This window comes from Passer montanus, unplaced genomic scaffold, assembly GCF_014805655.1.
Source record: "Passer montanus isolate IOZ18808 unplaced genomic scaffold, ASM1480565v1 scaffold7, whole genome shotgun sequence".
In the NCBI taxonomy this organism is placed as follows: Eukaryota; Metazoa; Chordata; class Aves; order Passeriformes; family Passeridae; genus Passer; species Passer montanus.
In genome coordinates, this window is record NW_024372147.1 from 8,820,750 (window position 1) to 8,842,865 (window position 22,116).

A 22,116-nucleotide genomic window follows, 5' to 3' on the forward strand; every position below is an offset into this window, starting at 1 on the left:
GACAACATTTGTATTTCCCTTCTATTCTTCTGTATTTGGCTAAATGGAAAGTACACACCACATAGCTGACACAGGCATACAGAGAAGTTTTTGCAGAAGAGTGTATAGATTATAGTTCTAAAAAGTGCTCATGGTGGCAGGGAGCACTGAAGCTTTCTTAAAATTCCTCTTAAGGAATTCTAAGTGCTTAAGATATAGACTAACCTTTTGGTTTTGTGAATTTATGTCTCTCCCCTTCCTCACCCAATTGATTTTGCTTACTCTTGCTCTTTTGCTATATTTAGGAGTCAAGTTCCTTTGGAATTTAGTACTACAGATCTCGGCAGTTGTATCTGCAGCTGCATGAATATTTGTGACCCTGTTGTAACCCCTAAGAAAATTTGGCTTTCTGTAATATTTATACTTGGAAAATTCTAATAATAAGTATGCAGCTTAAAGAAACGTCATCAACATAAATCTGAAAACTCCTGAACTGTATGGTTTTACCTACTTTCTCTTAAATAAAATTAATTTTTCTGATTGTGGTTCAGCAACTCCTCACCATGTGAGATAGAAGCAGAAAAACATATCTACCACTTCTATTCCTGTAGTGTTTCTTGATAATTACATTCTTCTGTTGTTTTAACCTCCAAGTTTTAACCTAAGACTGGTGATAGTAACCTTAAATGCAGTAACTGTTGACCAAGAGTTTTAAAGTTCCATACTTGTAGGGTAAGCCTTCTGTTCAGATGATTCATCAAAGCCCAGGTTGCACAGCACAGTTACTTACTATTTCAGTCAGTCTTCAAAGGAAACTTTACTCATCATCCTCTCATCCTCTCCCCTACTCTACACACTCTTAAAGAGAAGGTGTTTCTTTAAAGTAATGGCAAGAAGCAAAATAAAACAAAACACAAGGATGCCTTCAGCAATAGGCATGATAATAATAATTTCATAATAATTTTATAATAAGCAGCACTGTGTTGCCTCTTATTCAGATGAGCAAGAAACCTGTACAACTCTTAGTGGTTTTACATTGTTTAACTAAAAATGTTTTCCTGGGCACTGCAAAAAATTGCAGGGTTGAAGAATATTCCAAAGCATATAGTGGTGCCACAAGGAAGGTAAAGAGACAATGCAAAAAAGGAGATAGGGAAAAGAATACAGGTAGCTGCAAGTTATCTTAGAGTAAATCCTAAACAATTTAAGAATACAGTGAATCTTTAACAATACAGTATGCCTAAAGTTAATTATAGACCTAGATTCTGAGTAAATGGAGCTGCCAAAGTTTTTAATGGGGTAACTGTGCCCTTTTCAGGGTCAAATATTGGTTGTGGACAGCTGCAAGTATGCAAAACTATGTCAGTTTTCCATCACTCTTCCCTACTAATCTCATGAAAAGATACTGTCCAGAGAATTTACCTTGTTCTGCCCTAAAATCAGTGCACTTCTTTTTTCATACCTTATATCTTAATAACTGTCATTTTTTGACATGTGAATGCTTTTATGTGTGTTTAGTCTAGTATTTTTTTTTGTAACGCTGCAACACACTGATTACATTTTTTTCCATCTGCTGCTTATTAAAATAGACTTATGCTAATACATTTGGGAAGGCAGCTATCCTTTTGGTGTTGACATATGCCTTTGCGGAAAGATCCTCATGTGATTGCCTGTATTCTACATGAACTTAATGTTGGGCTGTGGTGCGTTGTTTGAAATGGTGTAGGTGAGAACGGTGCAAAGATACCTGCACTTGCTGTGACTGAGCCAAGTAGTATATGAAAAACCCTGTAGGTTTGCAAGCTTCACACTTCCTAGAGTGATGTTTTCTGGGCTGTCTTCTATATACAGTCACATACTGTGTAACAAACTGTGGTAACCTTTAGACTAAACTTGATATAAAACTTTAGTTTTATTCTTATTGTCATGGCTATCTGTCTTCATGTACTGTTTCCATCTTCTGAACACTTACATCATGCTGTTATCATTAGCTATGGATATGGAAGTGATTTCGTTGTTCATTTGATTAAAATAGAAGAAAGAATCCCTACAATATTCCTAGTGTTTCCTGGGAGGGACACAGGGCTTTAGACTTAGAGCAGACAAACTGACTTGATATGGAATTTGCTTTAATGTTGTTACACAGCTTTAATTTTAGCAATTGCGTATGTAGGAAAAGTAACGCCAGAATTACTTTAGAAAAATTGGTCAAACAATGTGCTGGTCTGTGCTTAGTTTCTGGAGATTGCTTTGCTGCTGTTGGAGTGCTTCTTTTACCAGTCCTGATGTTCATATGCTCTACTGCAGGCAGGTCACACCCCATAGTTCTCCTTCCACACGTGGAAATGAATGTGAGCCATTGAACAGAAGAGTATCATATGAGACGTGTTTACTGCTATGAGGCAGCTTCACACTTTTGTGGAGGTGGGGGCAGGGAGGGAAGCAATCTGGGAGGAATTCTGACCAGCAGACTTAACTGTGCTGTGTCCTGGAATCAGTGCCCTTTTTTTTTTTTTTTTTTTTCCTTTTGGTTTGTTTTGTTTTTCTTGGTTTGTTTTTATAAGTGTAATGTGTGACTTACTAGTGGGCTCTCTTCAATGTTTGCCTGTCAGTCACACCCACTGGGTGGAGAAACACAGCCCTAGGCCAAGGTGAATTTCACGTGAGAATTGTATTTTCTCATGTGCTTGCCATTACTGATATCATACTGCTGTCCTGAAAAGGCTCCATTGTTGTTCATGCTTCACTTTTAAGCTGGCATTAAAGGGATACAATTGTTATTCAGAGGTACAACACCTCCTGGAAAACTACTTGAAAGCTTAAAAGCATTTTGGGGCTTTAGAGATTTGCTTAATACAACTGTTCATAAATGTAAAATTTAATGTCAAACTAGCCAATTGGTCTCATTTGCATATCAATACAAATTCTAGGAACTACACAGAAACCTGAACTGCTCAAAATTAGGTAGATGTGAATGAAGTTTAGACTTGGCATTGTGCACTTTTCTGGATTCTCCTTAAATTGCTCAGGGAACACAGGCAGATTGACTTTACACTGCTCTGGAGTGCTAGTAACAACCACACCAAAAGAAGTCTGGGCTGAAAAGGGAGCTGTAATAATGTTCTCATTTCAGAACCAAACAAGGTGTGTTGTGTATTTTTGTGGAGCAAGAAGAGATGGGCAGAAGGGAAGAAGGTAAAGCAAAATGAGTTTCAGGTTTCCATTAGAGTATTGTCACATGGTTGAAATCAGTCGTAAAAAGGTCTGCCATAATTTCAGTGCATACAACTGAACTATTGTGCAGTATATTGTGTCTCATCTAACCCCTTCAGATCACGTGTTTTTAACCCATTTGTTTAGGAAAACAGAGCTGCTAAGGGGCTTTAATACACGTAAGATATTAAACTGAATCTTGAACCTGCTAAATGGGTGCACAATAGGGAAAATGATTAGTACTGTTTACAGAAGAAGGGCAGTACAAGTCTGAAGTTGCTATTTTTTGCTCTAAACTTTTTTGAAAAATCTCAAATATTTCTGTGAGGAAGGCTGTTTTGAAAGTGCTGTTCACATTTATTTCTGTTCTTTCAGCAGTGCACAAGAGAGTCAACATATTTAACCCATTAGACTTCCCCCTTCTCAAAGCCCAAACATTGGCTATAAGCGAGATAAGCCGGAATCTATATGAATTTATAATTTATGCACACACACACATATATACACAGATACATGAATATAAAGGGTCATTAAAATGGAAATTTCTGTTTGGATTTTATTTTATATATTTAGCTAGCAGAAAGTGTTTTTTTAGTATTAGAGGGTCTTTAATAAGAATTTAAATCTGCAGTTATAGGCAATGTTGAATATTTAAGGTTAATCATTCATGTCTTGGGGCTGTTGGGTGGTACAAGGTATTTTGCTTTATACACAGACTTGAAGTTTTGATATATTTTCAGTAAACATGTACAAGATTTTTTAACTCCAAAGACTTTTTTTATAGCTGCAGACCAAACCACTCTTGATAACTTTCTCAAGGTCCTGCTGTGATAGAGTAATGGTAAGAAAATAAGCCTTAGAAACAGTGGATAGTTAAATAGTATTCAAGGCACTGGCAAATTACCAGGTGCAGCAAGAATTTTGAGTCAGGGTTTTTGTTCTCCCTCATTCTTCCCTCTGACCCCCCCCTTAATTAGCACTCAATTTTTATTCATGCAAAAAACCCCCAACAACTAGTAAGCAATAAAAATGAAAGCCTTGGAATTTGAGCCATGTGGGTTTTTTTAGATAAAAAGTAGTATCCTTTTTTCAAGTATATAATACCCTTAGGTACTGCAAGAACATGTGCCAACTTTTGTAAATAAAACAAAATTGAAAAAGCAAAAGCAACCTCTGCTGTATATTGAATGGGCAAGCATAGTTTAGTATCTTGCAAAACTGTAGCTGGTATTGTACCTATCAGGTACAATAGTCCCTGTCAGGGAACTTTACCTACATAGATGATTAGAAAGTAAGGGAAATTAAAAATTAGGGAACTTAAAAGTAGTGATATGTAATATCCAGTCAAAACTATAGAATTTCAAACAGATACTGCATGTGATATTAGCCACAAAACTACAGAGTTATGTTGGGCAGGCACAAATGAATACGATCAAATATGTAATACGTGAGTACTTTTTTATTAATTGTAATAGTTTGTAATAGCTTTTGACCAATTCAACTGCAACAGCAGCACTGTTGCTAGTAGGGAGATGAGGAACCTGTGGAAAAAATGTTCTTTAAAATCGCTTTGTTTTAAACTTGAAAGTCATGGTTTACATGGTTTAAACTAAGATAATTTTTTTCTTTGTAAATTACATGCTTTAAAAATAAATCCTTGCATTATTTGTAGAACATCGTTGCACAAACTCAAAACTGAGTTGGTCATACATTTGTATGCTTTAGTCAGTTCTACATTTTAATTTCTGCTGGGGCACATCATTTTTCTAGCTACTTCTAATTTTTATCTACTGTAAAAGGTCAAAGTAGAGAGAAAATTAATTCATAGGTGATAATTTTTTTATCACTATTGCTTCAGTACTTTCTCATAATTTGTTACAAACTTGTGTGTAAACATGGAGCCTATGAGCACATATGCAATTAAAATCAAGTTTTAAACCACTGGCACGAAGACCTGGGTTGCTTTTTTTCAGCCAGGTCTTGTATATAATGTACTTAGTGCCCATTAATAGATTTAATCTTTTGTCATGGTTACGTTGTTTTAATTGTGAGTGTGTGTGTGTGTGTGAATATGGTTAGGCACAGTGGTGCATATTTTGTCTATGAACTTTTAGATTACAGCAGATGAAATTAAACCCACTTTATAAAGAACATGTGTATATACTTCTATTGGAGACTTTTTTTTTGCACAAAGATCTCTGATAAAAAAATGTGTTACTTGAAGATCCACAGAACTATGGCGTTCCTTATGCCCCATGTCTCTTAGAAGTAACTTAAGTAGCATACGATTGTAAATGTCTGAACTGCTGAGGAATCTGTCTTTTATTACTATATGATTTAGTGGAGAGTGCAATGCACTTGGAAGAAAAAAATGCAGATCTGTCCTACAGTATTTGCTGAACTGTGTTTTTTTTGTTCTTTTAAACTGTAATTTACCATAAAATGCTTCATCCAAAACTTGATGGAGCAACTTTTCCTTGATTTTAACAACCTCTCTCTGTGATTCATGTTGACAAAACTGATTTTTTTCTTATTCCTGTCATCCTTATCCCTGGCCTAAGGATGTTGTCTTATGTAGTGGAAATGTGATTTTTTTTCTCCCTGAACTCTTTTTGCTTTACTGCTCTACAGTTCAACAGAAAATGAAATCCTGATTGCATGGGACTCGGTGGTAGAATCTACATTAGCTTCCCTGAAACCAGAATCCATGCAGCAGGTTCAAGGTGGATGTCAGGAAGAATTTCTTCACAGAAAGGGTGTCTAGAAATGGTAATGGGCTGCCCAGGGAGGTGGTGGTGTCACCATCCCTGGAGGTGTTTAAGAAAAGACTGGATCTGTCTCTTAATGCAGTGTCTGGCATGTGCTGTTTCTAGCTAACGAGGTGGGATTCAATCATAGGTTGGACTCAATAATCTCAGAGGTCTATTCCAACTTAATTGGTTCTGTGATTCTGTAAAGATGTCAGCAATACACATTGCATATACATCAGGGTCAACTCTGTGTTACAGAACAGAATAAAGTGGATGGTTTACTATTTAGCTGAAGGCATATGCAAGGAAATTCCTATTATTTGCTTGCAAATATGAACTTTTAAATTAATATAGTCTCTAATGTAATTTCTTCCTTTTCTAAACATCACAATAAATCTTCCACTGTGTTCTACATTTCACTTTTGATTTTCTGAAGAATCAGTAAAAAAACCCTTTATGAGACATACCTTAATGGAAGAGGTCTTCTTGGTTTCCAAAACTGATTTCTGAGTATTTGTGACTATAGTAGTATCCACAGTATGTTCCAGATGGAGAAAATTAAGCATTCATATCTCATCTTTTCCTACTGAATCCAACGACTTTTGGAAAGAAATGTCATTCTTTCACATTCATCCACATGTGGCCTGATACCTATGTAAATCTCTTCTTAATATACTTGTCAAGAAAGAGCTCAACTAATATTATGAGGTATGGGAAATATTTGTTTCAGGCCATGAAAAAATGTAACCCTTCTCTTAACTTAAAAATACGCATGTGTGCGTGTGTGTGCATACATAGATATGTGTATATTCCATGCACAACTTATAACACAGCTGGGGAAATTTGTTCAGTTTTCAATATGAGCAACATATGGTCTTTATAATTTGTATAAGAAATATTTTGAATAAATAAGTGTTGTGACTTATGTTATATAAAAAAATAAATGAATTTAAATTAAAAAGATAGATCTGTGCATGAGATGTCAAGCTGAAAATCTTACTATGCATATTATTATTTTCATTCTCATAAATGCTTCTAGGTCCTTGAATTTCCTTCAACTATATAGAATCTGAATTTACTCCCAGAGCTCCACTTCTTAACTAGGGCAGTTTAAAAACTAAACAAGGATGGAGTCAGTTAATTAATTTAAATGAGATTACAAATCAGAAACATATTACGTAATGTTGATTTAATTACCATTTTTTATTTACCTAATTAAAACACTCTGAAGGAAAGTTAACTGTCTTGACAACGGCCAGTGGGGTGACTTGGCAGAGGTAGATCTGCTGATAACAGAGGAGGTGAAGCAGGTCACTGCCATGACCCATTGGGCTCTGATGCCCCAGCCCATCACACACCATCTCACTGCCAGCCCACATGGCACTGGCATTACCCCGACAATACCAGGCATGGGGATACTCCTCCAGTGGCAGAGACATGGGGTTTTACCCAGCCGCAGGCGAGATTCTCTGGGGTGGGAGAGCACGGGGGCATGTCGTGAAACGGGTGAGCTGATGGCTCTTGCTGTGTCCCCAGTCCAAAGCATACAATTTTAAACTGAATTGAAAACTGAGCCCAGCTTCTGCTGTCTGTCCTGACCAGCTCCCAGCAGCAGCGCCTCCATGGTCTGAGCCCTGAGTCCAATCAGCTCTGTTCTTTGCTGCCTTTTTCGGGTTGGTGAAGGTTAGACAGCAGCACTCTTTTGATGTAAAGAACCTAAATCACTTTTACAGCTTCTGTATGACACATGGACACTGATGACGTCTGGCTGCAAAGGATGATCACATCCAGCCTTCAGGGAAGGTCCTGCTGTTTCACTGGTCTCCTGAGAGGTCCTAACCATGCCTCCTGGGTCACTTCTCTATGCTGCTCATCTACCACCAGTTGAATATGAAGCACAATAAAAATGTATAGGATTAGCTCTTTGTGTAGTTACCCAGTGCAATAGCAGAGCTATCTTATAAACACAGAGGAAGTTCTTGCAGAATCAGGGCAGCAGAACAATGTTTTTAAAAGAAGTCACTGATTCAGTGTTGTGGATGTTTCCAGTCTGGGTGTCATGAACACATATTGCTAACAAGTATATACTGTTGGGAAATATGCAAGGGCAAACATCTCTTTCGTGTAGTGAAGCCCTACTTGTTTTTTAAGGCGCTACTTTCTCCTTCTGTGAACTGTGCTGTATACCGTATCTCTTCAGGGATATATCATCATGGATTCCTTTAGGTTGAAAAACATCTTTAAAATCTTGAAGTCCAACTGTAAGCCTAACATTGCCAAGTCCACCATTAAACTATGCTCCTAACGGTCACATCTATGGGTCTGTGAAATTCGTCCATGGAAGATGACTTTCTGACTTCCCTAGGCAGCTGATTCCAATGGCTGGCCACCTTTTGGTGAATAATTATTTCCCATTGTCAAAACTAAACCTCCCTTGGTGCAACTTGAGGCTATTTCGTCTTGTTTTTATCACTTATGAAAAAAAGGGTGACACTAGCATTTCTATGTTTATAGCAGCCTTTTACTAGATACTATCCACTTTTCAGTGGATAATGCATTAAACCACTTTAATAGCATTATTCACACCAACCACAAGAGTTGGTGTGAATAATGCTATTAAAATAGTACAGATGGTCTCTGTTGTCTGATAGAGAAAGGTGACACAAAGAAAGACACTGCTTTTCAAAACTAAATTGTTACAATTGTTTGGGAAGCTTGTCAAACCAATCAGTTGCTTTGTCAAGGTGAAATAGTGTAGGCAGTAAAAGGTAATTATGTAGTAAAATGAGAGTAATAATAAGTCAATGTAAAGATTTAAAGTACAAGAGGAAATTATTTGTTTTATGGAATTTTGCTGCTCAGGTTGTTTGCTATGGAGAAGAGGAAGATGTCTTACTTTTCTTTGCTATGGATGTTCTGAGAGTCTTTGAGAGATCAAGAACTGATTAGGCAGGGGCTGAGATGGAAGACATTCCGAGGTCTCTACCACACTATGGTAACCTGTGATATTGTGATTTTCAGGGGTAAATTAATTTGTGTCAAGTGATGTCAGATGGCAAAGTAATCCTGACACTCTGGAAGGTGGTTGCGATTCTTGTTTATGATAGTGACTCTGTCAGGTGTCAAGTGCTGTATATGAATGTGAAAGTTTGAACAATGTCATACATGGTTTGGTAATGGCCACATCTCTATGGTACCTTATCCCTCATACCAAAATCAGATACTATCAAAGAGCAAGGTGTATTTACCTGTTGGTGAATGATTAAATTAGTGTCTATCAGCTGAGATCAGCTGAAGCTGGTTAAAGGCTGTCCTCATAGCCTGTGGCAAATAGAAATGTGTTCACTGAAACCACTAAAAAAGTTCATTTCATTAGTGTGATGCCTGTGGACAATCTACTTGTTTCCACAATACTGACTTTAGAAAATATTTTTCGATTTTAACATTCTGCTGCTACTTGTTTTCAATGCCTTTGATATTATGCTCTAACAGAGAGCCTTAAAACCAAAATTTCTTGTACAGGTTGGGGATAAGGAAGGTATAGCAGCTTACTTTTAAAAGAGAGTATCATATCAGCTGAAAAGTGAATGGGTAGGTTACTGAGGTGACCAGTACTAAAAATCCTTCAGGAAGCTGGTGAACAACAGTGTGACTTGCTTGGCTTTGCTGGCATGGGCGTCCTTCCTGCTTGTCAAAGACAATGTGGTTCAAAGGGAGAGAGCATCTCATCCTTTGCTACATGGATTTAATGGGTACAGCTTTTTAAAATTTTCCTATGTCTTATGACTCCAAGACTTTTCCTAGTGTACCACAGGGAAAATGGAAGCTTATTTTCTCATTTGAAGCAGGCCTCAGCAGTCAGTTAGTCTTAACTCTGGCTGCATTGACAGTTACCTGCACTCATAGATGCTCATTGTGATCAACCCCTGGAAATGAAAGCATAGGAAAAATGAAGTATTAAATATATGTCAGCTCCTCATCTCATCCTTTCATGCAGTCTCCTAGAAACAAGAGTAATTTGATATAGAGTTTGAATGTCTTGGAGATAGCCATGCTAAATCATGATAAGTTATATATATATAAAAAAATAATATTTATATATTATTTATATATATAAAGTGCATTAGGGTTACATGACCTGTTAAAAGTAAAGTCTGGCTTGAACCTGTTTCATATAAATTGTTCATCCATGGGACAAAAACTTATCAAAGATAAGTTTTATCAGTCAGCACCAAGAAGAGCAGAGTAGATGTGCTACTGTAGCTGTGAGGTGCACATGAAAGCCATATTGGGTAAATGGTAGATATAGGAGATCTTTTGCTCCCTATCAGTCACTATGACAACAAGAGCAACAACAAAACTAGGGGAACTTACAGTTGGGAGCTACCTAAATGAAAATCACAAAAATTTCAGTTTCATTGCATAAACATGATGGGATTTGATTTGCTTCTTGTTGTGTATCTTTTCATCTGTCTTCTAACTTATGAAGTTGCTTGAGTTTTCTTTTGGTGATTTGATTTCCTTTTAATTGTTGGATTTTTTTTTTATTTTTTAAATTTCTTAATGTGTGAGATTTATTTGCTGGGACAATTGAATGCAAATTCAGCTAGACAATGCATTTGTTTTATGTCTTTCTCCATCTCCCCTTCCTGGAAGAAAGGGCTCGTATTGTTAATTAGTGGTCTTGCACAGATGAGGACAAAGAAACATTTAAAGTGTCTTAACAAGCTTTTCTGTAGCTTCTGTGGCTTCCCAAAAATGCCTCTAACTCCCTTTTTTAGATGAGCATTGCTCCAATATATCTGTTCATTCAGTGTTCTGTTTATATTATTAATATAATTTAATCCTATAATGACCATGATTCTTTTGTACTTTGCAAAGCTATGTGCATCCAATCAAAACAGAAGAGTTCTTTGTAATTACTGACATTGGTAAGAGAATTGGATCATCACAGGCCATCTCAAGTCTGTGTCTTTCATCTTGAGGATCAGATGCTTTTCTGTGTTTTAAGTGCAGAGTTCCATGGCTTGATGCTCTCATACAGAATAAAAGTCTTTGATTTTTCAACTGCATTTAGTGAAGGCTTAGATAAGTTTCTTGTGATATTCTTCTTCAGTAATCCTTTGCTTTCTCAAAGTCTCGTTGAGATCTCAAAAAACACAGATTGAGAATCAATACGTAAAAGCCATGATTACTGAGTAGTTAACAAAACCCAAAGCTAAGTCTAACTGGAAAATTATAATACATAGCCAACTGTTTATCCCTATAATTATAAAATTATTTGCTAAATTTCTTACTATAATAACAATTGTTCAAACTGCCATAAATCTTTAAATCCTGAATCCAGAAACTAGAAGTAAAGGAAAATTGCTGTGCAAGATCTGAAAAATTACTTCACTTTCTTCTTTTTAAAAATTAATTTTGACAGGAGAAAACTTCAACAGTTATTTTCTATTTTCAAATCTTTGTGATCCTGAAGCTATGTTGTTCAAGCTTTATTGGGTTTTTCTACTACCAAATTGACAGTTCATTTAGCAACACATTTGCAGTAGTTTTACACTTGGGCCATTGCTGTGTAAAATTTATCTTCTCTTATAATTTGTATTTACATAGCGTTGTGTATAGTTTGTAGACTCAAAGAATGTCTATTAGAAGAACATCTAATTCACACAGGAAAAAGGATGATTCTCCACAAATTAGCCCATATGTGGAGAAACATTAGACTCTTAGCATTTCTTGTAGCTGGTTAAGTTTTCAATTAACTTGATTTAATTCTTTTAAGGAAAGTATCATATCATGCAAAGAACCAGACATAGTGAATGGCTGCATACTATCTGCACAATAGGACGTCCTAAGAGTACCCACGTGCCAAACCTGGGGTAAGGGCAGAATCCAACTCATAGTCTTGCCCTTCATGTTTCCTGCCCGAGGCTGAAGAAGATAGATGAAATTTCATGGGAAATTTCCTATTCAATGTGTATTTTATTGTGCACAAGAGTGATTTAATTCAGTATTGGAAAAGTTTGTTGTTTTTTTTTAAACACCATTGGAACTGAGTTGCACATGTGCCTCAGAATTCCAGTACTTAGGTAGCTCCCCAGATGTATATATTTTGGAATGACTGCCATTCAGATCAGCTTAGTAGAACCTGAGCTGTGAAAAGGATTTCCACCTCAGTTAAAATCTTCTGTAGAATCAAGCTTGTGTTAAAGTGCTTGAGAGACATGTGAGTCAAGCTGTGTTTATGAACATGCGTAACAGGTGGCAACAGAATTCAATGAACTTCTTGTAGCAGGTAGAGGGAACCTGTCATTGTAAGATGAAGGCTACATTAGCTATAAAAAGAAGTAATGCTAATTGAACGAAAAATATGTGTCGATATAAACTTTTCTTCTTTTCTGTATTGTTTATTCTTTAATTAGGGCACTGTAAGCAGTAACACACTCAACAATTTAGATCCATCTGGAGTTCATTTGGTGGTAGCAGTTTCTATGGTGCTACGATGCAATCTTTTTGTTGTCTTATGCTAGAAATAACACCACTACATTAAAAAAAATTAGTATTTTTTATTCAGACTCTAAAACAGAACCAGCCTGTATGTGGAAAAAAATGGTGGTGTTTAATTTTTTTCTTTCTCTCTGCATTTTTTGTTTTTTATATCTTTGTTAATTTCTTGCAGTGGAGCAGGGTTTTGTTGTATTATTGTGGGAATACGGTGAAAAGTAGATGCTTTTAAAAGAAACTGTTTTTATGAATATGGATATAATTTATTATTTAGTGTATTAACATGGAATTACCTTCTCCTCTTGATTGAATAGGTGCATGTATGGTGCATGTAGGTGCAAAAGAACATAGTTTGAACTCTACAGTGTTTGAGTTTTGATAGTTTTTACATTACATAATCTTAATTTCACAACAGCAGTTCTCACAGGCTAGGAACACAAAGACCATATTGTATTTAAACAGACTGTCACATCCTCATTGCAGTCATGAGTCTGTGGAAGTAATGTAGGCCTTTGTGCCTTAAGGAAAAGCTAAAGCAACAGGCCTCATCACTGCAAGCACCACCAGTTGCCTGATCCAGTGTGTCTTTCTGGTCATTGCCTGAGAAGAAGTTACCTCTGCTTTGCTCATGATGCAATATTATATTTGGGGGATGGAGGGAAAGGGAATGAAAAGGTGCCCTTGTAAATGTGTTTACAACTTTAGTATTTAACTGAATGACTCTCTTGTCCTTGTTCAGTGATCTACAAGTTCCTCTTATTATGGTCATTGTGTCTTTCACAGTGCTTCTACATCTGCATAAAATAGATTACAGGTAGAGTGTTTGTTCAATAATGCTTCACATAGAAAGTCAGGGAAATGACCTTTAAAGAATAAAGTAAAGCATTAGTTTAATAGTTAATAGAAGGTATTAAAAGATTGTGAGATACTTGCAAATCAAATTATTAAAATATTTCTTTCATTTCTTTATAGATTCTGGACAACCAGGAAGTCCAAGCCACAATGATCCTGCCAAGAATCCACCAGGTAAATATAAGTTCCAGAACATGTGCATCTAACGTTGTTTGAGAACAATGATACTACTGATAGTATCTAAAGAGAGTTTAATTGGTCAGCAACCTATCTTGCACTGGTAAGTATAATCAGGATAAATTGTGATACTTTAGTTCCACTAAACAGGCAGTGCCTTAACTGCTGTTTCATCAACATTATTTTTATCTAAGGAGTTTTTCTTTCATCTCATGGTTTTTAGAATTTTCTAAGTGGAGATGGGTAAGGAAGTGGGAGTAAGGAAACAAGGTCACAAATAACTTTATTTTTATAAAAGTCTTCCAATGCTACCAGTTTTTTTTCATCTCAGGCAAAAGAAAATTGACCTATGTTTAAACTCTGACTGAGCTACCAGCTTTTTTACTTTTCATATGTGCTTTATAAAATAAAAATGTGTTAATTTAAAATTACTTTTTGGCATCAGCTCAGAGCAGTCTTTGAATGTGTTATGTATCATGGCTAGTGACACTTGATACTCCTTTGAGAGAGATGTTAGTGTAAATGGTCCTTTAAATGATTCTTTTAAAATGAAAACACAAGAGAAAATCAAACCTCACCTTTGCCATTCCAGTTTGTTTAGAAAAAAGGTGTCTTGAATTTTCATGAGGCTATCCTTCTAACCAACTGGGCTGTGCTAGTAAATATTGCAAACCTTTGCCATGTTATGAATTTTATCAGACTAAGACAAACAATTGTGACAGACAGACTATCACTTCTTAATGACCAAGAAGTGACTCTACCCACCATCATCACATTGTATCTTCTCAGAAGGTGTGTGTATCTGAAACAAGCTGCAACTAACTCAGTTTGATCTTCTAAATCAGAAATGGACCATATTCTGACCAAGATTTTGTGTTGCTGGGCTGTTAACATATACATGGATATTTTCTGGATCTGTTGCAACATTAGGATAAACAGTCTGCTTTGTGGTTGAACAGTTTTGTAGTATGCATATCATCAAAGTATTTTCTATTTGTGAAATATGTCATGTGTATTGCGTATGAATATCCAAAAGTGGGAGAACCACCAAAGATTGTTATACAAAAAGTCATATTCTTGTCATATAAACCCCAGATACATATACTTGAAGATAGCAGATGTATTTTGGAGGTAAGAGAGCAGAACAAGTCAAATAACATCATTCTAAGCTCTAATGCAAGTGATATTTTTTTTTAAGGCGTCATGCAGGTTTGTTATCAGTTTCAATTGGACACTTTTTTCTATTAAATACATGCCTACATTATGTAGAATAGTGATTTAAAAACCCAAAGGAGCAAATTTACTCATAAAATAAATATAAAAAGCTTCTCTATGGATAATTACTGTTTTTGAAACTTAGACCATTTAACTGTAAAACATTTATTTGCTTTTAGAACATTCCTGTAAGTGCAAGAAAAGCCATATGCATTACCTTACTGTCTTGGTTTGGAAAGACAGGTGCCTGCTAAGGAAGGCAGGAGCCTCCCCTGAAATGGAGAATGTCAACCACCTCCCCCCGCCCCCCAGTTGCTATATATTTTAAATCAAGGGGCTCTCAGGCAAAAAAAAAAAAAAAATGGGAGCAGGAATAACAGTTCTTTAATAGGGAAGAAAATAAAAGGATAAAATAAACAATTCAGTAAACTAAAACAACACTGACAGAGTCAGAACACAACCTGACACCCTGTTGGTTTGGGTGTTGGTAGCAGTCCAGTGGGAAATTTGGCTGCAGCCCTCCTGTAGTGTCAGGTGTGGTTCTGCTGGACCAGGGATCCTGTAGAAAAGGGTGTAGTCTTCCTCTGAAGATCCAGTGGAAGAAGAGGCAGCTGCTGTTCCTCTGGGAAATCCAGTGGAGAAGCTGGCCTGGTATTCCAGAATCTCCAGATTATATCTGTATAGAATGCTTGGCTCCTCCCTCTGGGTGGAGCATCTCCCAATGGGATGTTGTGTTCTTATCAGTTATGCAGTGACATTCAATATCCTGTTATCAGCAGATGTCTCCCCAGAGGGAGGAGTGGTTGTGGAAGAGGTAAGGAGGCAACTGCCATACTGATGGCAAATAGAATGCATCTTGCCTTGCAATCTGGGACACTTACCCCTTGTAATTTTGAAGGAGTTTTTTTGTAGCATCTGGGTTTGGGAAGCTGAAGGCAGGGTCAACTCTCCTTCAACATGTTTTAAAATTCTGTTTTTGAAGGACCATATTAGCACTTGGAGTAGCAAAGTGGCAGTATGTATTTTACTAGCGAGGATCACACCCTATAGTGAGTCCAGCCTCTCCAGCCCTCCACCAGTAAGGAGTCACCTTGTACTCCAGTAAGGAGTAATCTTGGCCAGTAACAGAGCCCTGTGGAGGCAGCAGACAACTGTAAAGGTTTTCTTGTGGGCAGACCTGTGGGTGAAGACGTAACATTTGACAAACTCTACTGTCTCAGAAGGTGGAAGGACATAGAAAGCAAATAAATCTGAAACATCATGAAAGTTTCGGTTTAAAATATAAGCGTAACACTCTCATGATTTGGAGTCACTGCAGCCAGTATTATTCCTTTGTCTGCTTCCAAATGGGGACAGAAAATAGGAACTGTGCCTTGGTTCCCTTGAAACTCTTCATTTAAGCAGGGACAGAAGGATAATTGAATGTCATCTGTTGGAGGATGACCTTCTAGCTTTGTTCAGCTTCCATGTGTAAGTGGTTTGGAGTTAACTGGCACGGTGAAAGTGCTGTGGTTTGTGGGATAGCAGAATACAGGACTTCTGGGGCTGTGCAGGAGAATGACAAGGAATTGCATGCCATTCAGCTTCTCTGGGAAAAGCACTACTGTCCTGTTCTTTCTTACTAAACTTCACACGATTCTTGTTATTAGAGCCAGACAGTCACTCCTGTCAGAACCCTGGGGGATATCCACTCTGAGGTTTGTTTTCAGTCCCAGGCCAGGAGAATGTGGATTGATAGTGCCAGAAGGGTTGTTCTTCTATCATGTTTTATTCTAGTGCCTGTATGTCAAGGAGCCAGGATGCTGGCAAGGGATGTGTGCTGTTAGCTTTTGGATGCCACCACTTTCACAAAGATACTGCCAAAGAAAAGGTTACTGGAAACTGAGTGGTAGTTGGCAAATCTGTTGGTGTTAAGAATGGTTTTTTCCTAGGTTTGGCGAGACTGTTGCATTCTTTAAGGTGTCTGGTAATTTACTGTCTTAACAACAAGTAGGGGAGAGGGTAGTGTCACTTGCCAAACAAAAGAACATGAAAAGCATTTGCTGGAATTCTTTACAATATGTTCCTAAAAATACATTTAATATTTTGATAGTCCAATGCTGTGATAAGACCTGTGGTATAGCTTGTGGTGATAGTGGTATGTAGCTTTTGTAGCTACATCCAGGGATATCCTCCTCTAAGTTTTATTTTTCAATAATGTTGAATTATTTTTTAAAATAAAATATATTTTAAAATACATATTTGTACTAGCATATTTTTATAAAGATTGGATCTTGTTTTTCAGAAAGCTGGGTTGTAAATTTTGCTTCTCTACAGGTACTATTAAATAAGTTCCAGACAGATAGATGAGCAGAATTGAACTGAGAGAGGAGAAAAATCTGAACAATACTATTGTCTGCATCAGCCTTCAAGTTCCTGGTATCTACAAGTTTGTGCTGTGCTAGCACAGTCCTAACTATTAAAAGTTTACATTATTTAAAAGAGAGAATGGACATGACAAAGGCTCCAGTGAGGCTGTCTGAACAGATAGAGGCACACCTGATTAGAAGTTGGAAAATGCCCATCTTTTTGCACACAAAAAACAAATACCAAAAAGCAAGCCATCAAAACCCAAATGCAACCAAAGTACTTTAGGCTTGTCTTCTTTTTTTGTGCTCAGAATGTTCTGACCTACAGCTGAAGCAGTCTTTTATACCTAACCTAGTGTGGCAGTTTCAGTCTAACGCTGCATTGTTATTTGCTCCCTGCAAGTTCCATAGGTCTTTTATGCAGTTTAAGCAAATCTAAAATATAATTCTTCACAAGTGTGCCTGGAAATATGTGCAGTGGTGTAGTGGTGTGCAAGGATATGTACTGAAAACAGAAGATGTTGTCTTTCAGTAAATCAATCTCTTAAGCATAAGAAAATTATGAGGGTGAGTGAAAAGAGAAAAATTGTAATTAAGCTAATGATATTGACCTCGACCATAACAATATGGTCTTCAAAGATACAGTTCTTACTAGCCAGTTCTTCTAGGTGAGATTTTCTGGATTTTGCTTTGCTTTATTATTCTTTCCCTTTCTGCCTGCTGAGCACAATGACTTGATGATAATAATAATATTTCTTGTATTTGCCATTGGTTTGAGGTTGCTGCTTGGCAGATTCTATTTATACATCAGCATTAACACGACTGTGTCCAGTTGCTGTGGTGCTCAAATATTTGAAGGCACCCTTTTTAAGCAGATAAAATAGGGGTAAGAATAACAATATTGATAGAATTATACACTGACTGGATAGGACACTGAGCTTCACAGCTCAATTAGCTGTGAAGCTAATTTTAAATAAATTTTTAATGGATGTCTTCTAGATTTTGGAGCCATTTTTGTCCAGCAATGGGAATACAAAAAATAGGTTTTCAGCAAGTGCAAAGGAAATCTAGCTATCCTGACACAGACAGGTATGAATGAGCCTTTTTTGGTGAGGGACGATGAGTGTGTTCAGATTTTTCCTTTTATCCAAGCAGATGAGTTCAGAGGTTACTAGAGCTATGTTTCCTAGCAAGTGGCAAACACTAGATTTTTTACTTGCTTGGACATTTTTTCTTAATAGAATATAATCCATTTTAGCTGGTTTAAAAATATTTATCATATGAATTTTTGTGACTCTGTAAGATCAGTCAGGATGCAGATAACTCAGGTTTGAGCTTTTGTGCTCATAAATATTAAATTATTTATATGGGGTAACACTTCTAGATGAAGAGATGGACAAACTGTCTCTGCCTCTTTGCCTTTAATTACACCCCATTGTTTTCCTCCTTTCCTTCACAATAACCCAGGATATGTTGTCAGGGAATTTGCCTAGAGATAAAATCCTTAATCTGAATGAGGCATAGGTAGTTGAAGCCCCAGCCTCACTGTCCTGGAATTGTTTTTCCTCTTCTATTTTCCCTAGAAATTTTTTTTTAGGAACCACTTCCAAAGGAGACCTGAGTGAAATCACCAGCTCTGAAGTTTGTTTTGTTTTGTTTTATTTGGTTTTTACTTAAAGAACATTTTGCCAAAAAGCTTGCAACAAGCCTCACCTATCTCTCAATAAGCAAATTTCTCTTGCAGCTGTAAAGCCCCAAAGGCTTTCCTTGCACTTCCATATGGCCTAGCAGCCACTGGGTGAACATTGTTTTTGGATCAAGCCCTTAGAAGTATGTAATGAATTTGCCTATATATTTCTCTTTCAGATAGCAGTATTTCAGTTTTAAGTTTTAGAATGTGTTCCTCCTCAACCTTTGCACTGTTTTGGAAATACAATAAACAAATGTCTTTGAGTTTTGAATGTCTCAGACTGCAGATGCTTTCCTTATTTTACTCTATTGCAAGCTATCCTCTTGTGGGTGGAGAATTAGCCCCATAATTAATCGGAATAGAAGAGATATTCCCTGGCCTCATCCTTGTAAGCAGCTTTTGTTATGGAAGCAATGATGTCATAATAGAAGTATAGGGAATTCAAACAGAATTGTATTTAAATAAATAAATATTCACCTCTTTTTCAGCATGGAAGTAGATATCCTGAAATGTTTGCTATTTCTCATATGCTTATATCTGTGCCATCTCAGATGGTGATCTTCAAATAAAACAGGGTTGGGTTTGGTCAGATCTTGATTTTCTGTGAAGTTCTTCCTTTCCGAAGTGCTCTATGAGCCATGTAAGAGGTTGAGATGATACTTTTCTTTATCAGCTTCCCGGCAGTCAGCTGGAAGGGGCTGGGTAGGGCATTCTGGGGTCAGTGCCTGCTGTACTATCTTGGCAGTCATAGACCAGCACAGGTTGTACAGCCCTGCTTTCCAAAAGAAAGTTTTTGGCCTTTTGGGATGGTTTAAATTTGGTGTGGGTAATTACTGCTGTCTGCTGGTTTAGGATTACTTTTACATTCTTGTTTGCATTGGCTGATCTTCTTTATGAAACTGCTGTGTGAGTAGATGATGATGAGATCAATTCTCATGCTGATTCAGATGCTGTTGTGTTCAATGGTGGATGTGAGGGTTTTTCTTCAAAGCATGCACAGGGAAAGAATTTACTAAAAACTTTTGCATTATCGGCTAGAATTCCAGAAACCTGCTTTGGCATCAGACAATTCCCTTTTGGTGCCTACTGGTCCTATAGCTCTTAGAAAGCAGTTCCCCCAACTTTTTTTTTTAAATCTTGGCTGTAGGTTTGGTATATCCTGAGACTCTCTGGAACAGAAAGCAATATGCATGTGTGTTACTTACCCTTTCTGTTTCTTTCTAGATTTCAGCGCAACTCACTTCTTGAACTCTAGCCATGGATTTCAGAATCCATTAAACCTGGTTTTACTTCTTCAAATTAATGCAACACAGATGACTATTGTTCTTGCTATAATTTTGACAATGTCAAAAATCTCATTTGTGTCTGAAAACTGCACATTTGGCTCTTTAGTTCCTAATCATGTTAAAAGTTTGATGGAGTTGGGGTCTTTTTGCAAGTTTGTTTCCTGTCCCAGTTACAACATTATTGCAACTTCCAGGAAAAAAGAGCCCAAACCAAGCTGTGGGCATGCTACATGACTGCAGAATGTTGTGGGATAACAATAATAACCTTATTGTCTAGGCAGACCTTAGTTCAACTGTTTCAATTATATCATCACTGAAATATTCTTTGTCACTACTTGGCAAATATTATTCACCCATATCAGTGTTTCAGATACTCTGTCTTGGTAGCAATCTGTTTCTGGTACTATTTTTCAGATACTGGTTTCAAAATGCAAAACACCAAACTGTGTGTCTGCTGACTGTTTTTTGACTTATGAACAATGTGAGACTAATTTTTCACTACCACTTCTGACTGTAAATAGTAACTGTACGAAGCTGTAGCTAGTAGCATCCAGAACATTACCCTGCATAACTTAAAGTTTATGTATAGCTGTCTGCTATAAACCAAAGTTTTCAGCTTCTCATGCTAGCTCCTAATGTTGTATGTACTTTTCTTATTGATAGTAAGTCTATTTGCTATTCTATAATTCCTCTTTTTAAAGATCTGAAATAAAAGTATATTAATACTTTTATTATTAATAATAATATAAAATTGTTTCCAGCACTAGTTTTGTCCTCACTCTTCTTTTATAAGTTGCTCAAAACCAAGGCAGTATCAAAGAAAACTATATTTGTAATCATACCAAGAAAGAGTTTTATGGGTAGGTGGTAGGCAATATGCAGCAGAACATAAACAGGCATTCTATTCATAAAAGCACAATTAAATCAGAAGACATAAAAAGATTGGTTAAAAATTTTCAAAGCTAAACATCACCAGTAAGCTTTGAAGTAATGTGAGAACAAGCTTGTTGGAGTAATTGTTTCAGCAAACTGAAATTTTCCAGTCAGTTGAAATGACTTTATTTCCTCCCCCTTCCCAACCCTTTCACTTTTTGCATGGTTAGAACAGTTGAAAGCTGCACGTGTAACTCATCTCTTCAAGGCATAGTACAAGGCACAGTGCAGAAATAGAGTGGGAGAGGTGTAAGGACTAGGGCAGCAACTTCTACAGCAGTTGAAGGCATTGCTGAAGGTTTCTCCCTTTACTGACTCTATATGGAAACATGATCAGAACTGCTGCTTGGCTTAACCTGTTCTTTCACTTTGATGCCACTGGCCTAGCCATTGTCGAATTGTATGGAAAGTGTATTTTTCATGAATGAGTTTTCTTTAAAAAAGATAATAGTCTGCATGTACGAAAACTAGGAGATTATGTAAAAAATCCACTCATATATAGGTTTTGGAAGTTACTGACTCTTTATACAAGATCTCAATACAGCAGTTTTGTCAGATGTTCTTTTGTAGAAATCAGATTTTTAAGAATAATGACAATTAGTAATATACATTTTGGAGTGCCATCTCTCAGGCAGCATGAGTTTTATTAAATAACAATACTCAATGCTTTTGTCAGATTTGAATGATAAAGACAGCAAAGTGTTACAATGACCATCCAAAGATACAGTAAATTGTCTGTGAGGAATACAATAGACATATCAAATGCATTAATGTCTGTACTGAATAGATCAGAAAGACACACCAAGAGTGCTAATTTAGAACTCTTTATCTCTTTAATGTAAGTAGTGCATTAGGAAGGGGCAATCAAAAAAACCAGTAAGGCCTATACTGTATGAAGTATATTAATAAAACTACATATTTTTGTCGTGCATGAAGTGTAATAGTGTAAACATAAATGTTAACTCTTACTTAGTGGTGTGATCAGCTTCATTAGGTAAAAGGCAGTGTCTTACAACATAAACAAAAATGTCCTGTACTGCTTACCTTCTGCATACAGTTTTGCTGTTTAAACTCTGTCTTACATAGAATTTGTCCACAACAAATTACAGCAATTTTATGGCACAGAATATTTTCCTCTTGTACAGCTGGGAGCCAAGTAATAGTTGTGT

General features: G+C 36.7%; 1 protein-coding gene across 9 annotated transcripts in view; it reads left to right on the forward strand.

Annotated features, from left to right (window-relative positions):
* Positions 1–22,116, forward strand: part of NFIB (nuclear factor I B) — a 171,491-nt gene that overhangs the window by 84,300 nt on the left and 65,075 nt on the right. For all 9 annotated transcript variants that reach the window (XR_005629925.1, XM_039729918.1, XM_039729919.1 and 6 more), the window contains exon 3: positions 13,419–13,472. Coding sequence is in view for 8 of the 9 variants with exons in the window: in XM_039729918.1 (XP_039585852.1) it covers positions 13,419–13,472 (54 nt within the window). In the remaining variant the exon portion in view is untranslated. The remainder of the gene's footprint in view (positions 1–13,418; positions 13,473–22,116) is intronic.